This window comes from Pristiophorus japonicus, chromosome 9, assembly GCF_044704955.1.
Source record: "Pristiophorus japonicus isolate sPriJap1 chromosome 9, sPriJap1.hap1, whole genome shotgun sequence".
Lineage (NCBI taxonomy): Eukaryota > Metazoa > Chordata > Chondrichthyes > Pristiophoridae > Pristiophorus > Pristiophorus japonicus.
In genome coordinates this window covers 151,268,598-151,292,045 of record NC_091985.1, presented here as the reverse complement: position 1 = coordinate 151,292,045, position 23,448 = coordinate 151,268,598, and the positions used below count along the sequence as shown (strand labels likewise).

Sequence of the window (23,448 nt, the reverse complement as noted above, 5' to 3'; positions counted from 1 at the left end):
GCCATTGGCACCCACATCCCAGAACAAATAAAAAAAAGTCAATCTTTGTATGGTGTTTTTCTTGAAAGGTTCAGTACTTCCCTCGGCATCATTTTGAAGGTGTTGCCTTTCCTTAAGATGGTTGATTTTGAGGCATAATTACCAGATCTAGTAAGGTCTTGCATATATCACTTATCCGTAATGAAATAAGAACATAAGAAATAAGAGCAGGAGCAGGAGTGGGCCATACGGCTCCTCGAGCCTGCTCCGCCATTTAATACGATCATGGCTGATCCGATCATGGACTCAGGTCCACTTCCCGGCCCGTTCTCCATAACCCTTTATTCCCTTATCGTTTAAGGAAACTGTCTATTTCTGTCTTAAATTCATTCAATGTTCCAGCTTCCACAGCTCTCTGAGGCAGCGAATTCCACAGAGAAGAAATTTTTAATCATCTCAGTTTTAAATGGGCGGCGCCTTATTCTAAGATCATGCCCTCTAGTTCTAGTCTCCTCCATCAGTGGAAACATCCTCTCTGCATCCACCTTGTCAAGCCCCCTCATAATCTAATACATTTTGATAAAATCACCTGTCATTCTTCTGAATTCCAATGAGTAGAGGCTCAACCTACTCAAATAGAATGGGAATTTTTTCCACAATGGAGCACTTTGCATTTAGGTGGATAGCAATTGTAGAACAAAATTGTTACTTTAACCTCCCTGTGTGCAGTCTCATCTGTGTTAGGAACACAATAACTGGCGACGAGTAAACGAATCCAACACAAAGATGCAGCAAACTGTGGGCATCCTGGAGAAGTTCTCGGAGGGTGAGGACTGGGAAGCCTATGTCAAACAGCTAGACCAGTGCTTTGTAGCCAACGAGCTGGACAGAGAAGGAAGCGCTGCAAAAAGGAGAGCGGTCCTCCTCACGGTCTGCGGGGCACCGACCTACAGCCTCATGAAGAATCTTCTGGCTCTGGTGAAACCTACAGATAAGTCGTATGAGGAGCTGTGTACATTGGTTCGGGAGCATCTTAACCCGAGGGAGAGCGTGCTGATGGCAAGGTATCGGTTCGACATGTGCCAGCGATCTGAAGGTCAGGAAGTAGCGAGCTACGTCGCCGAGCTAAGGCGACTTGCAGGACAATGTGAGTTTGATGGCTACCTGGAGGAAATACTCAGAGACTTTTTTGTACTGGGCATTGGCCACGAGACTATCCTATGAAAACTTTTGACTGTAGAAACACCGACCCTCAGTAAGGCCATTGCGATAGCACAGGCATTTATGTCCACCAGTGATAACACCAAACAAATCTCTCAGCACACAAGTGCGAGCAATGTTCATAAATTAACTGGAACTGTGTTTGCAAGCAGAAATGTACAGGGCAGAACCCACAAGTCTGCAACTGCCAGCAGGCCTCAGGTGACCCAGATGACTCAGAGTCCCCAACAAAGGATGAATGCAAGGCAATTCACACCTTGTTGGCGTTGTGGAGGCTTCCATTCAGCCTATTCATGCCGCTTCAAAGGGTATGTTTGCAAGAGCTGTGGAACAATGGGGCATCTCCGACGAGCTTGCAAACGAGCTGCAAGCTCTGAAAAACCTGCTAACCACCACGTGGCAGAAGAAGATCGGTCCATGGTGGACCAAAGCAATTTCGAGCCTCAGAGAGAGGAGGCAGATGCTGAAGTACATGGAGTGCACACATTTTCGATGAAATGTCCGCCTATAATGCTAAACGTAAAATTGAATGGTTTAGCCGTAGCCATGGAACTGGACACTGGCGCTAGCCAATCCATCATGAGTAAAAAGATGTTTGAGAGACTGTGGTGCAACAAGGCACTCAGACCAGCCCTGAGCCCCATCCACATGAAACTGAGAACGTACACCAAAGAGCTTATCACTGTCCTGGGCAGCGCCATGGTCAAGGTCACCTATGAGGTCACGGTGCAGAAACTGCCACTCTGGATAGTCCCGGACGATGGCCCCACACTGCTTGGAAGCAAGTGGCTAGGCAAAATCCGTTGGAACTGGGATGACATCCGAGCGATATCACATGTCGATGAGGCCTCGTGTACCCAGGTTCTTAACAAATTTCCTTCGCTTTTTGAGCCAGGCATTGGAAACTTTTCCGGGGCGAAAGTACGGGTTCACTTGGTCCCAGAGGCACGACCCATTCAGCACAAGGCGCGAGCGGTACCTCACATGATGAGGGAGAGAGTGGAAATCGAGCTGGACAGGCTGCAACGCGAGGGCATCATCTCCCCAGTGGAATTCAGCGAGTGGGCCAGCCCAATTGTTCCAGTACTCAAAAGTGATGGCACGGTCAGGATTTGCGGCAATTATAAAGTAACTATTAATCGTTTCTCACTAGAGGACCAATACCCGCTACCTAAGGCAGACGACCTATTTGCAACACTGACAGGAGGCAAGACGTTCACCAAGCTCAACCTGACTTCAGCCTACATGACGCAGGAGCTAGAGGAGTCTTCGAAGGGCCTCACCTGCATCAACACGCACAAGGGACTGTGCATCTACAACAGATGCCCGTTTGGAATTCGGTCGGCTGCAGCGATCTTCCAGAGAAACATGGAGAGCCTACTCAAGTCGGTACCAGGCACGGTGGTTTTTCAGGACGACATATTGGTCACGGGTCGGGACACCGTCGAGCACCTACAAAACCTGGAGGAGGTCCTCCAGCGACTGGGTTGCGTAGGGCTGCGGCTGAAGAGGTCGAAATACGTCTTCATGGCAACAGAAGTGGAGTTTTTGGGGAGAAAGATCACGGCGGACGGCATTCGGCCCACTGACGCCAAGACAGAGGCTATTAGGAATGCGCCCAGGCCACAGAACATCATGGAGCTGTGGTCATTCCTGGGACTCTTCAACTATTTTGGTAACTTCCTACCAGAGTTAAGCACCCTCTTAGAGCCCCTACATGTGTTATTGCGTAAGGGTGAGAACTTGGCTATGGGAAAAAAAACAAATAATTGCTTTTGAGAAAGCCAGAAACATTTTATGCTCCAACAAGCTGCTTGTATTGTATAACCCGTGTAAAAGACTCGTGCTAGCATGTGATGCATCGTCGTACGGGGTCGGGTGTGTATTACAACAAGCTAATGTTGCGAGGAAGTTGCAACCTGTCGCCTATGCTTCCAGGAGCTTGTCTAAGGCTGAGAGGGCCGACAGCATGATTGAGAAAGAGGCATTAGTGTGTGTGTTCGGGGTAAAGAAAATGCATCAATATCTGTTTGGTCTCAAATTTGAGCTGGAAACTGATCATCAGCCCCTCACATCCCTGTTTGCTGAAAACAAGGGGATAAATACTAATGCCTCAGCCCGCATACAAAGGTGGGCACTTGCGCTATCAGCGTATAACTATACCATCCGCCACAGGCCAGGCACCAAGAACCGTGCGGATGCTCTCAGTCGGCTACCATTGCCCACCACGGGGGTGGAAATGGCACAGCCTACAAACTTGTTGTTGGTGGCGCAGCCCGCAGACTTGTTGATGGTCATGGAAGCATTTGAAAATTATAAATCACCTGTTACGGCCCGCCAAATTAGGACTTGGACCAGCCAAGATCCTCTGCTGTCCCTAGTAAAAAACTGTGTACGTCATGGGAGCTGGGCCAGCATCCCCGTTGAAATGCAAGAGCCAATCAAGCCGTTCCAGCGGCGAAAGGACGAGCTGTCCATTCAGGCAGACTGCCTGTTGTGGGGTAACCGCGTAGTGCTACCAAAAAAGGGCAGGGAGACGTTCATCTCAGATCTCCACAGCACACACCCGGGTATAGTAATGATGAAAGCAATAGCCAGATCCCACGTGTGGTGGCCCGGTATCGACTCTGACTTCGAGTCCTGTGTACGGCAATGCAGTGTATGTGCTCAGTTGAGCAACGCGCCCAGAGAGGCACCACTAAGTTTGTGGTCCTGGCCCTCCAGACTATGGTCGAGGATCCATGTCGACTATGCGGGCCCGTTTCTTGGTAAAATGTTCCTGGTGGTGGTGGATGCTATTTCAAAATGGATTGAATGTGAAATAATGTCGGGAAGCACCACCACCATTGAAAGCCTGAGGGCCATGTTTGCCATCCACGGCCTGCCTGACATACTGGTCAGTGGCAACGGGCCATGTTCACCAGTGACAAATTTAAAGACTTCATGACCCGCAATTGGATCAAACATGTCACCTCGGCCCCATTTAAACCAGCCTCCAATGGGCAGACAGAGAAGACAGTACAAACAATCAAACAGAGCCTTAAACGGGTCACAGAAGGCTCACTCCAAACCCGCCTGTCCTGAGTACTGCTCAGCTACCGCACGAGACCCCACTTGCTCACAGGGGTGCCCCCGGCTGAGCTACTCATGAAAAGGATACTTAAAACCAGACTCTCGCTGGTTAACCCCCCACCTGCATGATCAGGTAGAGAGCAGGCAGCAGCAACAAAATGTAAATGATGGTCGCGCCACTGTGTCACGGGAAATTGATCTGAATGACCCTGTGTATGTGCTAAACTATGGACATGGTCCCAAGTGGATCGCGGGCACGGTGATAGCTAAAGAAGGGAGTAGGGTGTTTGTAGTCAAACTAGACAATGGACAAATTTGCAGAAAGCACCTGGACCAAACGAGGCTGCGGTTCACAGACTGCCCTGAACAACTCACAGCAGACACCACCTTTTTCGAGCCCACAACACACACCCAAATGATCAACGACACCATGCCGGACCAGGAAATCGAACCCATCACGCCCAACAGCCCAGCAAGGCCAGGCTCACCCAGCAGCCCTGCAGGGCCAACAACACGCCAGCCCAGCGAGGGCACAGCCAACACACCAGAACAGACATTTGTACCGAGGCAGTCCACCAGAGAAAGAAAGGCTCCCGACCACCTCACCTTGTAAATAGTTTTCACTTTGACTCTGTGGGGGAAGTGATGTTGTGTATCTGTAAAGCATGCACTCCCATGTTCTGCCACCAGGGAGCGCATCCCCTGAAGTCCCAAGGGATCCCAGCATCCCTTGGGAGCACTGTATATAAGCCGGCCCCTAAGGCCTGTTACTCACTCTGGAATGTCTTAATAAAGACTGAGGTCACTGTTACTTTAACCTCCCTGTGTGCAGTCTCATCTATGTTAGGAACACAACAGAAATGAACTGAGGATGAGACAGTGGCTGTGTTATCATTCACGCAATAAGGGAAGGCAACGTGAACCTCGCAAATGCCTTGATCGCACAATTTCCCCGAAACGCTTATTTACCGATCACTGGCCTTTCGTGGTTTGACACCATTCAATGAGTTGCCAAGAACATAACTCAGCAGTTACATATATTTTGTAATAATCATTATGGGGATGTGGGCGTCGCTGGCAAGGCCGGCATTTATTGCCTTTGAGAAGATGGTGGTGAGCCGCTGACTTCTTGCTGTTTCAGTCCGTGTGGTGAAGGTACTCCCACAGTGCTGTTTAGGAGAGAGTTCCAGGATTTTGACCCAGCGACGATGAAAGATCGGCGATATATTTCCAAGTCAGGACGGTGTGTAACTTGGAGGGGATGGTGCTCCCATGCGCCTGCTGCGCTTGTCCTGCTAGGTGGTGGAAGACGCAGGTTTGGGAGGGGCTGTCCTGGTGTAGTTTTGAAGGTATTTCAACAGCTTCTGATCAGACAGTTTGATAATGGGAATATTCCAAAGTGTACAAAAAACTCTTCACTTCTCTCTCTTATTCCAGGTATTGGTTAAGGGTGAGCTGTTGATTGGTCTCAAAACCACAAAGTTGACAGTGAACCGTATTAATAGGGAATTGTGAGACCGTTAGCAAGAAACTGTGCTGTGAGAGTAAGCAATCAGGGGATAAAATCATTACTGAAACAATACTTGTGGGGAAAAATGTCACATTGAGGAAGAAGATGTGAGAAACTACACAACGAGGGTTCAGCTGACAATGCAGAATGAGAGTGAAATCCAGTAGCAAGTACAAGAGGAGTGACTAAATGGCCATTAATGACAAGCTCAATATTTCCACATCAATGGGATGCTCGTAGTCAACGTAACAAGTGGTCCCAATGACCAGTCACATAGAGCACCAAATATTAACCAATGGGATTGTACATTGCTGTTTGTTCTGCCTGTTTTCAATATTAGTTCAGCAGAATGAGAGGAGATCTCACTGAGACGTACAAGATTCTGAGGGGGCTTGACAGTGCAGATGCAGAGAGGATGTTGCCCCTCATGGGGGAATCTAGAACTAGGGGGGCATAGTTTTAGAATAAGGGATTGCCCATTTCAGACGGAGATGAGGAGGAATTTCTTCTCTCAGAGGGTCATGAATCTTTGGAATTCTCCATCCCAGAGAGCTGTGGAGGCTGGGTCTTTGAATATATTTAAGGTGGAGATAGACAGATTCTTGAACTATAGTGGAGTCAAGGGTTATAGGGAGCGGGCAGGGAAGTGGAACTGAGCCCAAGATCAGATCATCCTTGATCTTATTGAATGACGGAGCAGGCTCGAGGGGCCGAATGGCCGACTCCTGCTCCTATTTCTTATGTTCCTATGTTCTTATATCGCTGTCAAAAATCTGAGGGCAAGATAGTTGTTCACAAGCACTGACAAATAGAAAGACGTCCCCATTTTATGTGGGTTATTAGTAAATAAAGGAGCAAGCCAGAGAGGAAATAACAAGGAGTAAAACAACAACAACTTGTATTTATATAGCGCCTTTAACGTAGTGAAATGTCCCAAGGTGCTTCACAGGAGTATTACGAGATAAAAATTTGACATCGAGCCACATAAGTAGAAATTAGCACATACTTGGTCACAGAAGTATGTTTTAAGGAGCGTCTTGAAGGGGGAAAGAGAGATAGAGAGGCAGGGAGGTTTAGGCAGGGAGATCCAGAGCTTCGGGCCCAGGCAACAGAAGGCACGGCCACCAATGGTTGAGCGATTATAATCAGGGATGCTTAAGAGGGCAGAATTAGAGGGGCAGAGACATTGTGAGGCTGGAGGAGATTACAGAGATAGAGAGGGGCAAGGCCATGGAGGGATTTGAAAATAAGGATGAGAATTTTGAAATCGAGGCATTGCTTAACCGGGAACCAATGTAGGTCAGCGAGCACAGGGATGATTGGTGAGCGGGACTTGGTGCGAGTTAGGACACGGGCAGCCGAGTTTTGGATCACCTCTAGTTTACATAGAGTAGAATGTGGGAGGCCAGCCAGGAGTGCACGAAAGTAATACAGAGACCAGGAGAAAGGAAAAAAACAGCAGAAAGAGGGATAAAGGAAGGGTGGGATGCTTGGAGGGGAGGAATCAAGAAGGCAGAAACAAAAACACAAGGAGGGAGATGATGAGAACATATGAGTAGAGAGAAACGAAGAATGTACAAGAGACAGAAAGTTAGAGAACATAAGGAGGGGAATGTTGGGACAACAGACAGTGAAACTCCTTTGTACACTCAGTGTAACGTAAACAGTGACTGAGTGTCCATGTGCAGTCATTTGGTACACCACTATTAATGGAGTGTTAGCACAATTTTGCCCTAGCTCCTGTAATTCCTTTGGGAAGTACTCTGGAGTACCACATCGTAATCCATAGCCTGCTTTACTGATTGTGTCTTGTTAATGATTCCGTACCATTAAAGACAAATATCTAGATTTGTAGCACTATCTGAGTCAGAAGGTTGCGGGTTCAAATCCCACTTCAGAGACTCATGCACATAATCCGGGCTGACATTCCTTTCAGTACTGAAGGAGTGCTGCACTGTCGGAGTTAAGGCGCTTCAAGTGCACATCCAGGTACTTTTTAAATGTGATGAGGGTTTCTGCCTCTACCACCCTTTCAGGCAGTGAGTTCCAGACCCCCATCACCTTCTGGGTGAAGAAATCTTTCTTCATCTCCCCTCTAATCATTCTACCGATTACTTTAAATCTATGTCCCCTGGTTAATGACCCCTCTGCCAAGGGAAATAGGTCTTCCTATCCACTCTATGTAGGCCCCTCATAATTTTGGATGAGACATTAAACCGAGGCCCATTCTTCCCTCTCAGGTGGATGTAAAACATAGAAACATAGAAAATAGGTGCAGGAGTAGGCCATTCAGCCCTTCGAGCCTGCACCACCATTCGATAAGATCATGGCTGATCATTCCCTCAGTACCCCTTTCCTGCTTGGTCTCCATACCCCTTGATCCCTTTAGCTGTAAGGGCCATATCTAACTCCCTCTTGAATATATCCAAAATAACTGGCATCAACAACTCTCTGCGAAAGGGAATTCCACAGGTTAACAACTCTCTGAGTGAAGAAGTTTCTCCTCATCTCAGTCCTAAATGGCCTACCCCTTATCCTAAGACTGTGTCCCCTGGTTCTGGACTTCCCCAACATCGGGAACAATCTACCCGCATCTAACCTGTCCCGTCCTGTCAGAAGCTTGTATGTTTCTATGAGATCCCCTCTCATCCTTCTAAACTCCAATGCATAAAGGTCCAGTTGATCCAGTCTCTCCTCATATGTCAGTCCAGCCATCCCTGGAATCTGTCTGGTGAACCTTCACTGCACTCCCTCAATAGCAAGAACGTCCTTCCTCAGATTAGGAGACCAAAACTGAACACAATATTCCAGCTGAGGCCTCACCAAGGCCCTGTACAACTGCAGTAAGACCTCCCTGCTCCTATACTCAAATCCCCTTACTATGAAGGCCAACATACCATTTGCCTTCTTTACCGCCTGCTGTACCTGTATGCCAACTTTCAATGACTGATGAACCATGACACCCAGGTCTCGTTGCACCTCCCCTTTTCCTAATCTGCCACCATTCAGATAATATTCTGTCTTCGCGTTTTTGCCCTCAAAGTGGATAACCTCACATTTATCCACATTATACTGCATCTGCCATGCATTTGCCCACTCACCTAACCTGTCTAAGTCACCCTGCAGCCTCATAGCGTCCCCTTCACAGCTCACACCGCCACCCAGTTTAGTGTCATCTGCAAACTTGGAGATATTACACTCAATTCCTTCATCCAAATCATTGATGTATATTGTAAAGAGCTGGGGTCCCAGCACTGAGCCCTGCGGCACTCCACTAGTCACTGCCTGCCATTCTGAAAAGGACCCATTTATCCTGACTCTCTGCTTCCTGTCTGCCAACCAGTTCTCAATCCATGTCAGTACATTACCCCCAATACCATGTGCTTTGATTTTGCACACTAATCTCTTGTGTGGCACCTTGTCAAAAGCCTTTTGAAAGTCCAAATACACCACATCCACTGGCTCTCCCATGTCCACTCTACTGGTTACATCCTCAAAAAATTCCAGAAGATTTGTCAAGCATGATTTCCCCTTCATAAATCCATGCTGACTTGGACCGATCCTGTCACTGCTTTCCAAATGTGCTGCTATTTCATCCTTAATAATTGATTCTAACATTTTCCCCACCACTGATGTCAGGCTAACCGGTCTATAATTACTCGCTTTCTCTCTCTCTCCCTTTTTAAAAAGTGGAGGACCCTTTGTCCTCCTCTGCTGATTTCTAAATTTCTCCCAGTCCTCAGGGAAAAGGACCTATGGCACAATTTTGAAGAAGAGCAGGGGAGTTCTCCTGGCCAATATTTATCTCTCAACCAATATCATTAAAACCGATTATCTGGTCATTATCTTTTTGCTGTTTGTGGGAGCTTGCTGTGCGCAAATTAGCAGTGACTGCACTTCAAAAGTACTTAATTGGCTGTAAAGCGCTTTAGGACGTCCTGAGGTTGTGAAAGGCGCTATATACACACAAGTCTTTTTTTCTTTGAATCTGTGATCAGTTCGGTACAAATTCGGACTATGTACATACGCCTCAGGAAAATTGCGCGATGTCTTCTCATGTTTATGTGGTGTCATGGAATCCCATTCCTGGCATCTGTTTCCTGACAGTGTCACGGCGGTAGTCCCGCGATAGTTTTCCCCATTCCCATTAAAGCAGTCAGCGGGTCCACCCTCACTCATCGACACTGAAAGGTAAAGAATGTTTCAGATTTTGAGGATCATTTTGATCTAAAAAAAAATCGCAATGTTATTTACTAGTATCCCAAGTTATCTTGCTCTATGCAGTAATTGTACATTAAAGGATAGCAATTCTGTGGCTTGTTATTAATCGATCGGTTATTAATCTTTACCCACCCTCCTTACCTTGCTCCTGAGAGTAAATATTTCCAACACATTTTGCTATACAAATGTGGCATTAAATGTATGGGTGTGAAATTGGGTGCCTTTCCACCTCCTGTTAGCACCCCCGGGGGGCGGTAACAGGGCACAAATGAGTTAGCGACCGGTCGCAACACTATTAATGACTCCCGTCATATTGGGCAGCGGTTTAGCGGCGGCGTTACGGTTTTGCGTTCCAACCTCCTGCGCCCGGAGATTGTGATGTCATCGCCGCGCGCCCGTTAGTGCCCCAGCCCTGAAATTCACTTTCGGCCCCTGCAGCAGTGCCGGACGAAAAAAACACCTGGACGCGATGGCTCAGGTGACCGCGCGGCACCCCCGCTCCACGGTGGTCCAGGGAGGTCCCTTTGTACTTTGCGGAGTCGGCAGGCTGGGCTTTTCCCGTTAAGTGAGGGAACGGCCCCTCGCATGTGGCAGAGTTGCACGGCCCAGTGCGCAACGTTGCTGAGGCGTCCACTCCATTAGCACGCCAGGAAGGACGTGGGGCGCTTGATTTAGCTCCACTTCCTTCTGGGGGCGGTAACCCGAGACTTCAGTGCCTGGCGCTAAATCTCATGGCTCCCGACTGTCACCGCCCCCAATACGGGCCGATACTGAATTTCTATTCCCCATGGTTTTTTAACATTTATTTAAGCAGCAATTTACACTGAAAGAGCAGTTTTACTCAGGATTTACTTCAATCCCACGCTGCGTAAGGCCTTTCCATTTGAAGACTTGTGAAAAGCCCCAATGGGGGAGAAAGCTGAGGGCCAACAGCAAGCACAGCAGTAGATGTAGGCCGAAGGGCGGGCCTTTCGATGGGCCTTGCATCGAGTCTCTCTGTGGTAAGTGTAGTGTATTTGCTTCATGGGTTCTTTGCTTAAGAACTCATGGCAACACATTGCTATTAAGAACTAGTTGGTTTATTAGCAAAGGGTTTAACAATCACACTACACATTACCAGTTCATCCACCAGGCTCAGAACCACCTGCCTCATCGTGGATCCCCCGGACCCAAAACTGGCTGGGGTTTTATTGAGTCTTGTGACCATCACGTGACTGGCAAAGCCACTCCCAACTCAAAAACTCTACCAACCCGTGAGCATACTCACAGGTGCATACATTACACTAAGTACTTTGGAGGATTTACAGCTGGAGCCCGTGAAGTTTGAAATTCGTGCGGTAGATATGCATTTGGACACGTCTAAGTGGAAGAATGAACTACAGAGGTCATTTTGTCAAACACCTGCTGGTGGAAAGCACAGGACTGAAACTATTGGCTGAAGTGCTACCTCCAACCCAGTTGCATAATGTCACAATCCTTTACCGACTCGCAGGTTGAGTTGCAGGTTGCCTCTCTCACCGGATGTGCTTATCCAAATAACAAGATAACAAGGCATCTTGCTCTGCTTGCAGGACAAGGCAGCAGGTAATATAAATGGATAGATGGAAGAGGACTCAGGAATTACAACCCCTTGATCTCTGTGGTCATCCTTGTCCATAAGACAACAACAGTTTGCATTTATATGTCAGCTGTGGCTCAGTGGGTAGCACACTTGCCTCCGAGTCAGAAGGTTGTGGGTTCCAGTCCCACTCCAGGGACTTGAGCACATAAATCTAGGCTGACACTCCAGTGCAGTGCTGAGGGAGTGCTACACTGTCGGAGGTGCTGTCTTTTAGATGAGACGTTAAACCGAGGTGGACGTAAAAGATCCCATGGCACTATTTCGAAGAAGAGCAGGGGAATTATCTCCAGTGTCCTGGGGCCAATATTTATCCCTCAATCAACATAACAAAAACAGATTATCTGGTCATTATCGCATTGCTGTTTGTGGGAGCTTGCTGTGCGCAAATTGGCTGCTGTGTTTCCTACATTACAACAGTGACTACACTTCAAAAGTACTTAGTTGGCTGTAAAGCACTTTGAGATGTCCGGTGGTCATGAAAGACGCTTTATAAATGCAAGTCTTTCTTTCTTTATATAGTAAATACATAAAACTACGTACATAGCGTAGTAAAATGCTGCAAGCATGTCATAGGAGCATTATCAAACACTGAACCACATAAGGAGATATTGGACCGGTGCCCAAAAGCTTGGTCAAAGAGGTAGGCTTTAAGGAGGAAAGAGAGGCAGAGAGGTTTAGGGGGAATTCCAGAGCTTTGGGCCCAGGCAGCTGGAGGCATGGCCATCAATGGTGTGGAGCTGGAGATCAGGGATGCACAAGAGGGCAGAATTGGAGGAGCGCAGAGATTTCAAAATGTTGAAGGGCAGAGGAGGTTACAGAGATAGGGAGGGGAGAGGCGATGATGGTGATTTGAAAACAAGGATCAGAATATTAAAATCAAGGTGTTGCCGGACCGGGAGCCAATATCGGTCTGCAAGCACAGGGGTAATGGGTGAGCGGCACTTGGTGTGAGTTAGGATATGGGCAGCCGAGTATTGAATGAGCTTAATTTTATGGAGGCTTTAATGTGGGAGGCTGGTAAGAGGGAGTTGGAATGGCTGAGGCTAGCGACAAAAAAGACACAGGTAGCCTGTCAAAGAGTAGGGCAAGGTGAAGCCGAATGCAATCCTGCTGTTTTGTCTTGTCCCTCTTCTCACTCATAAACTGTCGTTACCAGTTCTTGGATGAGGGAGAGATCGTATCATATGGAAGGTAAGTGGATAAACATATCATCATCATCATCATAGGCAGTTCCTCGGAATCGAGGAAGACTTGCTTCCACTCTAAAAATGAGTCCTTAGGTGGCTGAACAGTCCAATAAGAGCCACAGTCCCTGTCACAGATGGGATAGATAGTCGTTGAGGGAAGGGGTGGGTGGGATAGGTTTGTCGCACGCTCTTTCCGCTGCCTGCGCTTGGTTTCTGCATGCTCTCGGCGATGAGACTCGAGGTGCTCAGCGCCCTCCCGGATACACTTCCTCCACTTAGGGCGATCTTTGGCCAGGGACTTCCAGGTGTCAGTGGGGATGGTGCACTTTATCAGGGAGGCTTTGAGGGTATCCTTGTAACGTTTCCTCTGCCCACCTTTGGCTCGTTTGCCGTGAAGGAATTCCGAGTAGAGCGCTTGCTTTGGGAGTCTCGTGTCTGGCATGCGGACAATGTGGCCTGCCCAGCGGAGCTGATCAAGTGTGGTCAGTGCTTCAATGCTGGGGATGTTGGCCTGGTCGAGGACGCTAATGTTGGTGTGTCTGTCCTCCCAGGGAATTTGTAGGATCTTGCGAGGACATCACTGGTGGTATTTCTCCAGTGATTTGAGGTGTCTACTGTACATGGTCCATGTCTCTGACCCATACAGGAGGGTGGGTATTACTACAGACCTGTAGACCATGAGCTTGGTGGCAGATAAACAGATACTATACACACGATCAACAAGATCTCCCGGACTGGTTTTAATCGTTGAGTGGGGTGAAGATGAATTTTCCATATTTCCTTTATGTGTTTATACCCTGGGGTATTACAGGGCTGTGGGGGGAGGGTAGGAAGTGGTTGGTCACAATGCTCCAGTCAACATGGGGAAGTCGGTATTCGTGCAAGCCTAAAACCATTGTGTACAATATCTCGTAAAGCAAGCTCTATTTCCGTGTATCTCTTGCACTCAGCATTCTGATGTATGTTCCTGTCATTGGACCCTGCCGGTGGACCAGTAGAGTCAGCACCTCATAGCTGGAGTGTGCACCCCCTCTCCTGACCGCTCAAGGAAGCCTTCAGCTCTCCCCATCCTGCTCCAATCTCTTGCTCTCTCCCTCCGGCCATGGCCTCTTACTCCCCCACCACCTCCCCCTCCACCCCGAAGCCCCAATCTCTCATTCTCTCTCCCACCACACCCCCACCCAATTGCCGAAGTCTGTCCCCAGTGCGGTCTCCTTCCGCCAGTTGTCCCGCCCAGCAGCCGGCCAACCTGCCAATTTAGGAAGCTGCCAGGGCAGGAAGTGGGAGAACAAAAGTTATAATGAGGTCCAGCTGTTAAACTCGGCAGGACCTCCGTGCTCTGGCCTTGGCGGGTATTCCCCGCGCTACCGTAAAAGATCAAAGAATATCAAGTGCAAATTACGTCCAGTGCAAATCGAGTTTCCACCATCTTTTGCGCCCGTTTAAAAACCTTCGGCTGGAAGCTGGCCCCGCCCACAAACCTGACCATGCACTAACACAAATGGCTCAGCAAGTCAGGAAAGGGCCACCCAGGGTTTGGCACGCAGCACTCCAGCTTTGTGCAGTGGGTCAACACTGCAAGAGAGGTCCTCTACCCACGGGGGCCAGGTGGCCCTCCAGAAAGAACGGTGTGGGACCAGATCACCAAGGCTGTCACTGCCAGCTGTATCTACCCCACGGATCTGGCTCCAAAAGAAGTTTCATGACCTCAGACGAGTGGTCAAGGTCAGTGAATGCATCTTCAAAAGCCGTCTCCTACCAACTGCATCACTAGCCTCACACACTGCTCAATGCATGACTCCTGTCCCCACCCTCCCAAATCACTCACCTACCTACAATCTCTACCAAACACAAGGCACACCTCACATTCCTAGCATCACCTCACACCCTGGGAGGAGACGGTGCAGGCCATTCTTGGCAGAGGCATGGCTGTGCCCTTGGCCAGTGGCGGGGCTGAAAGAATACAAGATGCTGGTATCTTCATTTGTTATCCTGCTTCCCACATCCCACTTCCCCCTCACCCCACAATCTCTGCTGATATACAAGCTACGCATGGTGTGAGCAGGCACCTCTCGCTTTCCCACCCTCTCCTCACCACAACTCCACCCTTGCACCTTCCTCATTTCACACACCCAGGAAATGCAGCCTGGCCAGCCAGAGGTTGACCAAGAAGAGGGAGAGGAGGGTGAAGAAGAAGAAACACCGTCACTCAATTTCACACTCCTAGTCACCAGCTTCTCGAGGTCGTCCTGCAACTGAAAGTGCCCCACTGAAAGTCAGCAGCCTTCCATCAGCCATACTTGGGTTGCCCTGCGTGGCAACACTAGGATCTTCCAAAATTCCCTCGATTCTAGAACGGTCCCAGCGGATTGGAAGGTAGCAAATGTAACCCTGCTATTCAAGAAATGAATGAGAGAGTAAACAGGGAACTGCAGGCCAGTTAGCCTGACATCAGTCGTCAGGAAAATGCTGGAATTCATTAATAAAGAAGTGGTAACAGGGCACTTAGAAAATCCTAAAATGATTAGGCAGTGTCAACATGGTTTTATGAAAGGGAAATCGTGTTTAACAGATTTATTAGAGACTTTTGAGGATGTAACTAGCAGGGTAGATAAAGAGGAACCAGTGGATGCAGTATATTTGGATTTCCAAAAGGCATTCGATAAGGCCACATGAAAGGTTGCTATGCAAGACAAGGGCTAATTGGGTTAGAGGTAATATATTAGCATGGATAGAAAATTGATTAACGGACAGGAAACAGAGAGTAGGGATAAACGGGTCTTTCTCAGATTGGCAGGCTGTAACTAGTGGATCAGTGCTGGGGCTCCAGCTATTTACAATCTATATGAATGACTTAGATGAAGGGCCCGAGTGCAATATATCCAAGTTTGCTGACGATACAAAGCTAGGTGGAAAAGTAAGTTGTGAGGAGGATGCAAAGAGCCTGCAAAGGGATATAGACAGGTGAAGTGAGTGGGCAGTAAGGTGGCAGATGGAGTATAATGTGGGGAAATGTGAGGTTATTTACTTTGGTAGGATGAATAGAAAAACAGAATATTTTTTAAATGGTGAGAAACTATTAAGTGTTGGTGTTCAGAGAGATTTGGGTTTCCTAGTACAGGGAACACGGAGAGTTAGCTTGCAGGGACAGGAAGGCAAATACCATGTTGGCCTTTATTGCTAGAGGGTTGGAGTACAAGAGGAAGGAAATCTTGCTACAATTGTACAGGGCTTTGGTGAGACCACACCTGGAATACTTTGCACAGTTTTGGTCTCCTTATTTTAGGGAGGACATACTTGTCTGAGAGGCGGTGCAGCGAAGGTTAACTAGATTGATCCCTGAGATGAGAGGGTTGATCTATGAGGAGAGATTGTGTAGAGTTGGCTTATACTCTCTGGAGTTTAGAAGATTGAGAGATGATCTCATTCAAACATATAAGATTCTGAAGGGGATTGACAGGGAGTTGCTGAAAGGATATTTCTCTTGGCTGGAGAGCCTGGAACTAGGGGGCATAGATTAGGGGTCGGTCAGTTAAGACCGAGATGAGGAGGACTACAAAGGGTGGCGCGGGACTACAAAGGGTGGCGGCTGCTTGGAGCAGCGGCAGTCGGGAGAAGGCCAGCATCGTGAGAGCGGAGCGGGCACGGGACTACAAAGGGCGGCGGCTGCTTGGAGCAGCGGCAGTCGGGAGAAGGCCACCTGCAGCAGGGGCAGAAAGTAAACAAAGAAGTAAAAAGAAATCGAAGTGTGACGTCACAGCCAAGCAGGTAAGTGATTGGCTGGTGGATTGGTGAGTGTTTTATCCTTTTCTTTTCTTTCGGTAGGAAACATTTGGCATTTTTGTAAGTAAGTAAGTAAGAACTGGAAATAAATATATGTGATCCTTATTATCTACGTAGGACCAGTTCATTAAATCAGCTGTTTACTGAGTAGCGGCTGAATGTGTTGTGCTAAGGGTTAGAGTTTAATTCTACTTGATAGTTGCGAGTGTAACTCGAGGGAAGGCAGTGCAGCTCAGTCCCATGGATTGCACATCCTGTGGCATGCAGGAAATACTGGATGCTTCAAGCAGCCGGGACGACCATGTGTACAGGAGGTGTTTCCAACTGCACCAACTTGAGCTCCGTGTTTTGGAGCTTGAGCGGCGGCTGGACTCGCCACGGTGCATCCGCGCAACTGAGAGCAACGTGGATAGCACGTTTCTAGAGGCGGTCACCCCACAGCTTAAGAGTGTGCAGACAGATAGAGATTGGGTGACCCCCTGGACAGAAGAGGAGGACTAGGCAGGTAGTGCAGGAGTCCAGAGTCCATCTCGCTCTCCAACCGGTACTCTATTCTGAGTACCGGTGGGGGCGATGGTGGCTCTGGGGAGTGCAGCCAGAGCCAAGTCCACGGCACCACGGGTGGCTCAGCTGCACGGGGGGGGTGGGGGGAGGAAACAGAATGGAAGAGCTATAGTGGTAGGCGATTTGCTAGTCAGGGGAGCAGACAGGCATTTCTGCGGCTGCAGACCTGACTCCAGGATGGTATGTTGCCTCCCTGGTGACAGGGTCAAGGATGTCATGAGCGGGTGCAAGGCATTCTGGGGGGAGAGGGTGAACAGCCAGAGGTCGTGGTCCACATCGGTACCAATGACATAGGTAGGAAGAGGGATGAGGTCCTGCAGGCAGAGTTTAAGGAGCTAGGAGAGAGATTAAAAAGCAGGACCTCCAAGGTAGTAATCTCTGGATTACTCCCAGTGCCACGAGCTAGTGAATACAGAAATAGGAGGATAGAGCAGATGAATACGTGGCTGGAGAGATGGTGCAGGCGGGAGGGCTTTAGTTTCCTGAGGCATTGGGACCGCTTCTGGGGGAGGTGAGACCTATACAAGCCGGACGGGTTGCACCTCAACAGAGCCGAGACCAATATCCTCGCGGTGGGGGGGGGTTGCTAGTGCTGTTGGGGAGGATTTAAACTAGCTTGGCAGGGGGATGGGAATGTGAAACTAGATTCAGGAGGGAGGGGAGAAAAGCTGAAATTAGAAAGCAAAAATAAAGAAAGTGAGTTTGAAGGAGAGAGGAAACAAGCAGGAAAAAAGGGTAATAAAACAAATTTAAAGGCACTTTGTCTGAATGCATGTAGCATTTGTAACAACATAGATGAGTTGACGGCACAAATTGAGACAAATGGGTATGATCGGATACCCATTACAGAGATGTGGTTGCAAGGTGACCAGGACTGGGAATTAAATATTCAGGGGTACTTGACAATCCGGAAGGACAGACAGAAAGGAAAAGAAGGTGGGGTAGCTCTATTGATAAAGGATGGAATCACTGCAATAGTGAGAAACGATATATGCTCAAAGGATCAGGATGTTGAAACAGTTTGGGTGGAGATAAGGAATAATAAGGGGGGCGTAGTCTATAGGCCCCCTAACAGTAGCAACTCTGTTGGTCGGACCATAAACCAGGAAATAGTGGGGGCTTGTAAAAAGGGAACAGCAATAATCATGGGTGATTTTAACCTCCATATTGATGGGACAAATCAAATTGGTCAGGGTAGCCTTGAGGAAGAGTTCATAGAGTGCATAAGGGACGGGTTCCTTGGGCAGTATGAAACGGAGCCAACCAGGGGGCGGGCTATCTTAGATCAGGTCCTGTGTAATGAGACAGGATTAATAAACAATCTCCAAGTAAAGGATCCCTTGGAATGAGTGATCATTGCATGATTGAATTTCAAATTCAGATGGAGGGTGAGAAAGTTGGATCTCTAACCAGCGTACTAAGCTTAAATAAAGGAGACTATGAAGGTATGAGGGCAGAGTTGGGTAAAGTGGACTGGGAAACCGATTGAAGTGTGGGACGTTTGATGAACAGTGGCATACATTTAAGGAGATATTTCACAACTCTCAAGAAAAATATATTCCAGTGAGGAGGAAAGGGTGTGAGAGAAAAGAAAGCCATCCATAGCTAACGAAAGAAATAAAGGACGATATCCGATTTAAAAACAAGGGCATACAAAGTGGCCAAAACTAGTGGGAGGACAGAAGATTGGGAAGCTTTTAAAAGCCAGCAAAGAATGACTAAAAAAAGATTAAGAAAGGGAAGATAGACTATGAAAGTAAACGAACACAAAATATAAAAACAGATAGCAAGACTTTCTATAGGTATATAAAAAGGAAAAGAGTGGCTAAAATAAATGTTGGTCCCTTAGCGGACGAGACCGGGGAATTAGTAATGGGGAACATGGAGATGGCAGAAACTCTGAACTAATATTTTGTATCTGTCTTTATGGTAGAGGACACTAACAATATTCCAACAGTGGATAGTTAAGGGGCTAAAGGGGCGGGGGGGAGGAACTTAACACAATCACAATCACTAAGGAGGTGGTACTCAGTAAGACTAAAGGCAGTAAATCCCCTGGACCTGATGGCTTGCAACCTAGGGTCTTAAGAGAAGTAGCGGCAGGGATAGTGGATGCATTGGTTATAATTTCCAAAATTCCCTGGATTCTGGGGAGGTCCCAGCAGATTGGAAAACTGCAAATATAATGCCCCTATTCAAAAAGGAGGCAGACAAAAAGGAGGAAATTATAGACCAGTTAGCCTAACATCAGTGGTTGGGAAAATGTTGGAGTCCATTATTAAAGAAGCAGTAACAGGACATTTAGAAAAGCAAAATTTGGTCAGGCAGAGTCTGCATGGATTTATGAAGGGGAAGTCATGTTTGACAAATTTGCTGGAGTTCTTTGAGGATACAACGAACACGGTGGATAAAGGGGAACCAATGGATGTGGTGTATTTGGACTTCCAGAAGGCATTTGACAAGGTGCCACACAAAAAATTACTGCACAAGATAAAAGGTCACGGGGTTGGGGGTAATATATTAGTATGGATAGAAGATTGGCTAACAAACAGAAAACAGAGAATCGGGATAAATGGTTCTATCTCTGGTTGGTAATCAGTAACTAGTGGGGTGCCGCAGGGATCAGTGCTGGGACCCCAACTATTTACAATCTATATTAACGACTTGGAAGAAGGGACTGAGTGTAACGTAGCCAAGTTTGCTGATGATACAAAGATGGGAGGAAAAGCAATGGGTGAGAACGACACAAAAAATCTGTAAAAGGACATAGACAGGCTAAGTGAGTGGGAAAACATTTGGCAGATGGAGTATAATGTTGGAAAGTATGAGGTCATGCACTTTGGCAGAAAAAAATCAAAGAGTAAGTTATTATTTAAATGGAGAAAGATTGCAAAATGCTGCAGTACAGCGGGATGTGGGGGTACTTGTGCATGAAACACAAAAAGATAGTATGCAGGTGCAGCAAGTGATTAGGAAGGCCAATGGAATCGGCTTTTATTGCAAAGGGGATGGAGTATAAAAGCAGGGAAGTCTTGTTACAGCTGTACGGGGTATTGGTGAGGCCACACCTGGAATACTGCGTGCAGTTTTGGTTTCCATATTTACGAAGGGATGTGCTTGCTTTGGAGGCAGTTCAGAGAAGGTTCACTAGGTTGATTCCGGGGATGAGGGGGTTGACTTATGAGGAAAGGTTGAGTAGGTCGGGCCTCTCCTCATTGGAATTCAGAAGAATGAGAGGCAATCTGATTGAAACGTATAAGATTATGAGGGGGCTTGACAAGGTGGATGCAGAGAGGATGTTTCGACTGAAGACCGAGACTAGAACTAGAGGGCATGATCTTAGAATAAGGGGCCGCCCATTTAGAACAGAGATGAGGAAAAATCTCTTCTCTCAGAGGGTTGTGAATCTGTGGAATTCCCTGCCTCAAAGAGCTGTTGAAGCCGGGACATTGAATAAATTTAAGACGGAAATAGACAGTTTCTTAACGATAAGGGGATAAGGGATTATGGGGAGTGGGCAGGGAAGTGGAGCTGAGTCCATGATCAGATCATCCATGATCTTATTGAATGGCGGAGTAGATTCGAGGGGCCGTATGGCCTACTCCTGTTCCTATTTCTTCTGTTGTTATGTTCTTATAGGGATGTGAATCTTTAGAATTCTTTACCCAAAGGGCTGTGGATGCTGAGCTGTTGAGCATATTCAAGGCTGAGGCTGATAGATTTTTGGACTCTCTGGGAGTCAAGGGATATGGTGATCAAGCGGGAAAGTGGTGGTCGATGATCAGCCATGATCTTATTCAATAGTGCAGCAGGCTCGAAGGGCCGTATGGCCTTCTCCTACTTCTAAGTCTCATGTTCTTATGTTATGGCAGGCAAAGGCACACGCATGACAGTCACTAAGGGAATGCACAAGGGTGAGTAGTTGATTTTTTGATGTAATATCGAATGCATACATGGAAAAAGTTGGATTGGAACGTTTGCTTTGTGGTGGCTTTTATTTCAGCATAGTGGCCAAGAGAACGCTGTGATGGTCAGTAACCGAGGGAAGGTAAGGTGTGGGACTAATGTTGAATGGGAAATTGGGATTGTGATCATTGGTACCTCAGGTGGATGATTCGATCCCGGATATCCCGGTCAGAAAGGGGCTGTCTGTGTTATATCCTTCCTTCTGCTTCCTCCCTCTGCGAACAGCTTGCCTCCTTTGCTGTCTCTGCTCCATCTCCAAGAGGGGACTGCAACTAGAGCCCCCGGGACCGTGAGCAAGTGATGGTCTCAGAGGCCTTCCTTTAACATCCAAAGCCTTGCAAGCATCTAGCAGCACTCCCTGCAAACTTTAACAACTTTCTAAAGGTATTGCACAAAGCCACTACTCCAATAATAACACTCCTCAAGCTGAATTCGAAACCACTGAAAGAAGGGTGTGTCCCATTAAGAAGCGCTGACTGGGTCTCTGCAGAACTGCTTCCATCTGTGGTTTGGAGAGCGGCGACATCCAAAATCACAGTTGTGCGTCCGTTCAGCTGATTGACGGCATGATCTGCATATTTACATGCGAGAGGCAAGCACAGGAAATGGCAGCGCTGATGACCTCTATAAAATGGCGGCTGCCGTGTCCTGCGCCAGAAGCGGGCGGAAGTGAGGCGGCAGCCATTTTTTCAACAAAACCGGCCTCAATGACCGACGTCACACCGTTAGATTTTGCGGCCTCTGGGCGAACAATTCAGATCCTTAGCGTTTGTTTGTTTGGGCACTTCGAGTGTTTTTAGTGTTTCCAGAAGTGGCATTTGCAGTGCCGCACACACGTCTGGCGTGAGTCGTGCCGGACGCCATATTGGTGAGGGTGGTAGCCCGCGCGCAGTGAGCGCCCCCCAGAAGTACGCAGAAGCGGCAGATCATGACGTCAACCGGCGTGTTGTTCAGTGGCGTGCTCCTGCCTCGGGAGCGCCCCCCCCCCCACCCCCAAGGAAGCGGAGCACCGAATATAGCCCCCCGCTTCCTTTGAGGGGCACACGACCCAATTCCGCGTCGCGGGGGCAGGACTTCGCTGGCCGGGCATGGGAACTCCCGGAGGGTTACCGTCCCCAATCGGGGCAGAAGGGCATTCTCTAGCCCAAATAGAGTATAAAGCAATGCATGCGAGTCACACTAAAGACAAACAAAAGCGCGGGTCGCTTGAAGGGGTAAAGCAGTGAGAAGAATGTATCACAGCCATACAGAGATAAGGTGAGACAGAGAGAGTAGCAGAAAGAATTAGAGTCAGAAAGAAGGCGAGGCACTTACAGAAACAAAATTATATGAATTTGTTGTCTTTGAGTAATGTCCTGGGAGATCATGTGTTTCCTGCTGTATTACACCTGTCGTGGGAACACAGGATTCACTGACTCACTGAGCTACACCCAGGGAGATCTGCTAGTAACGAGTATATAAACCAATGGACAAAGTAGCAAACAGCATAGTGGAGGCTTACTTTAGAGCTCAATGGAAAGAAGCAGGACACTAGCTGAGAATGGTGGAATTCTCACCTGCCTGCACCAGACCGCACTTTTGCACTTGGCAATACTCCCATCTTGTATCTGCGTCGGTGGTGTAACACCAGGGCTCCTTCTCATTATCCGGGTTTCTGCAGTAATTGTCTTCTAGTCCTCTGAAATGGGCAAAAGAGCAGGTTGGTTGTCCATCGGAAAAAAATAATCACGTGGCTTTGAGCGTGTGACCAGTTTCATCTGATGAACAGAACACATGGGAGAATGGGCAGTCTGAACCCTGGTCAGAGTTGGCCTGGCTCCTCACAACTTGGACCAAACCAACAATCTTATTCAGACAGCCCCAAAGTGTGGCTTAAGCCTGCTCTGCTCATCGGGGAGAATGTGGGGAAGCACTTGTTGATGCAAAGGGTACTGACAATCACTTACTTGCAGGGGTAGTTCTCCTGAGTCCTCGAGTGCCGGTGCGGAGTCTGAGAGCTCCAGCTTTGACAGATGATGCCAGAAATGGTGGTTGATACGGACCCACGGTAGGCCTGGCCCTTGCCTGTGAAACACTCTGTCTCTATTTCAATAGCCGGGGCATCCACATCTTCAACAGAGGGTGAGAAAACACAATCGCCAGGTTTATTATGGAGAGTTTGGACAGCCGTGTTAGTGTTGGTGTAACATGGAGGAACTGTGCTTTTTGTTTTTGTGTGAAAAACATTTCTAGCCACTCCACATACGCTCTGAAAGTCTCTCGGTCGCGATGGAACTTACCCAAGCGCCCTATTATTCCCATAGGCACGGCCTTCTGGACTCACA

At 48.0% G+C, this 23,448-nt stretch overlaps 1 protein-coding gene across 1 annotated transcript in view; it reads right to left on the bottom strand.

Moving 5' to 3' along the window:
• plg (plasminogen) overlaps window positions 1-23,448 on the bottom strand; it is a 283,880-nt gene that overhangs the window by 192,020 nt on the left and 68,412 nt on the right. Inside the window, exons 9-12 of the mRNA XM_070891008.1 lie at window positions 23,071-23,233; window positions 22,691-22,802; window positions 22,188-22,219; window positions 9,810-9,956 (exon numbers count right to left, since the gene is read on the bottom strand). Of these exons, the coding sequence (XP_070747109.1) occupies window positions 9,810-9,956; window positions 22,188-22,219; window positions 22,691-22,802; window positions 23,071-23,233 (454 nt within the window). The remainder of the gene's footprint in view (window positions 1-9,809; window positions 9,957-22,187; window positions 22,220-22,690; window positions 22,803-23,070; window positions 23,234-23,448) is intronic.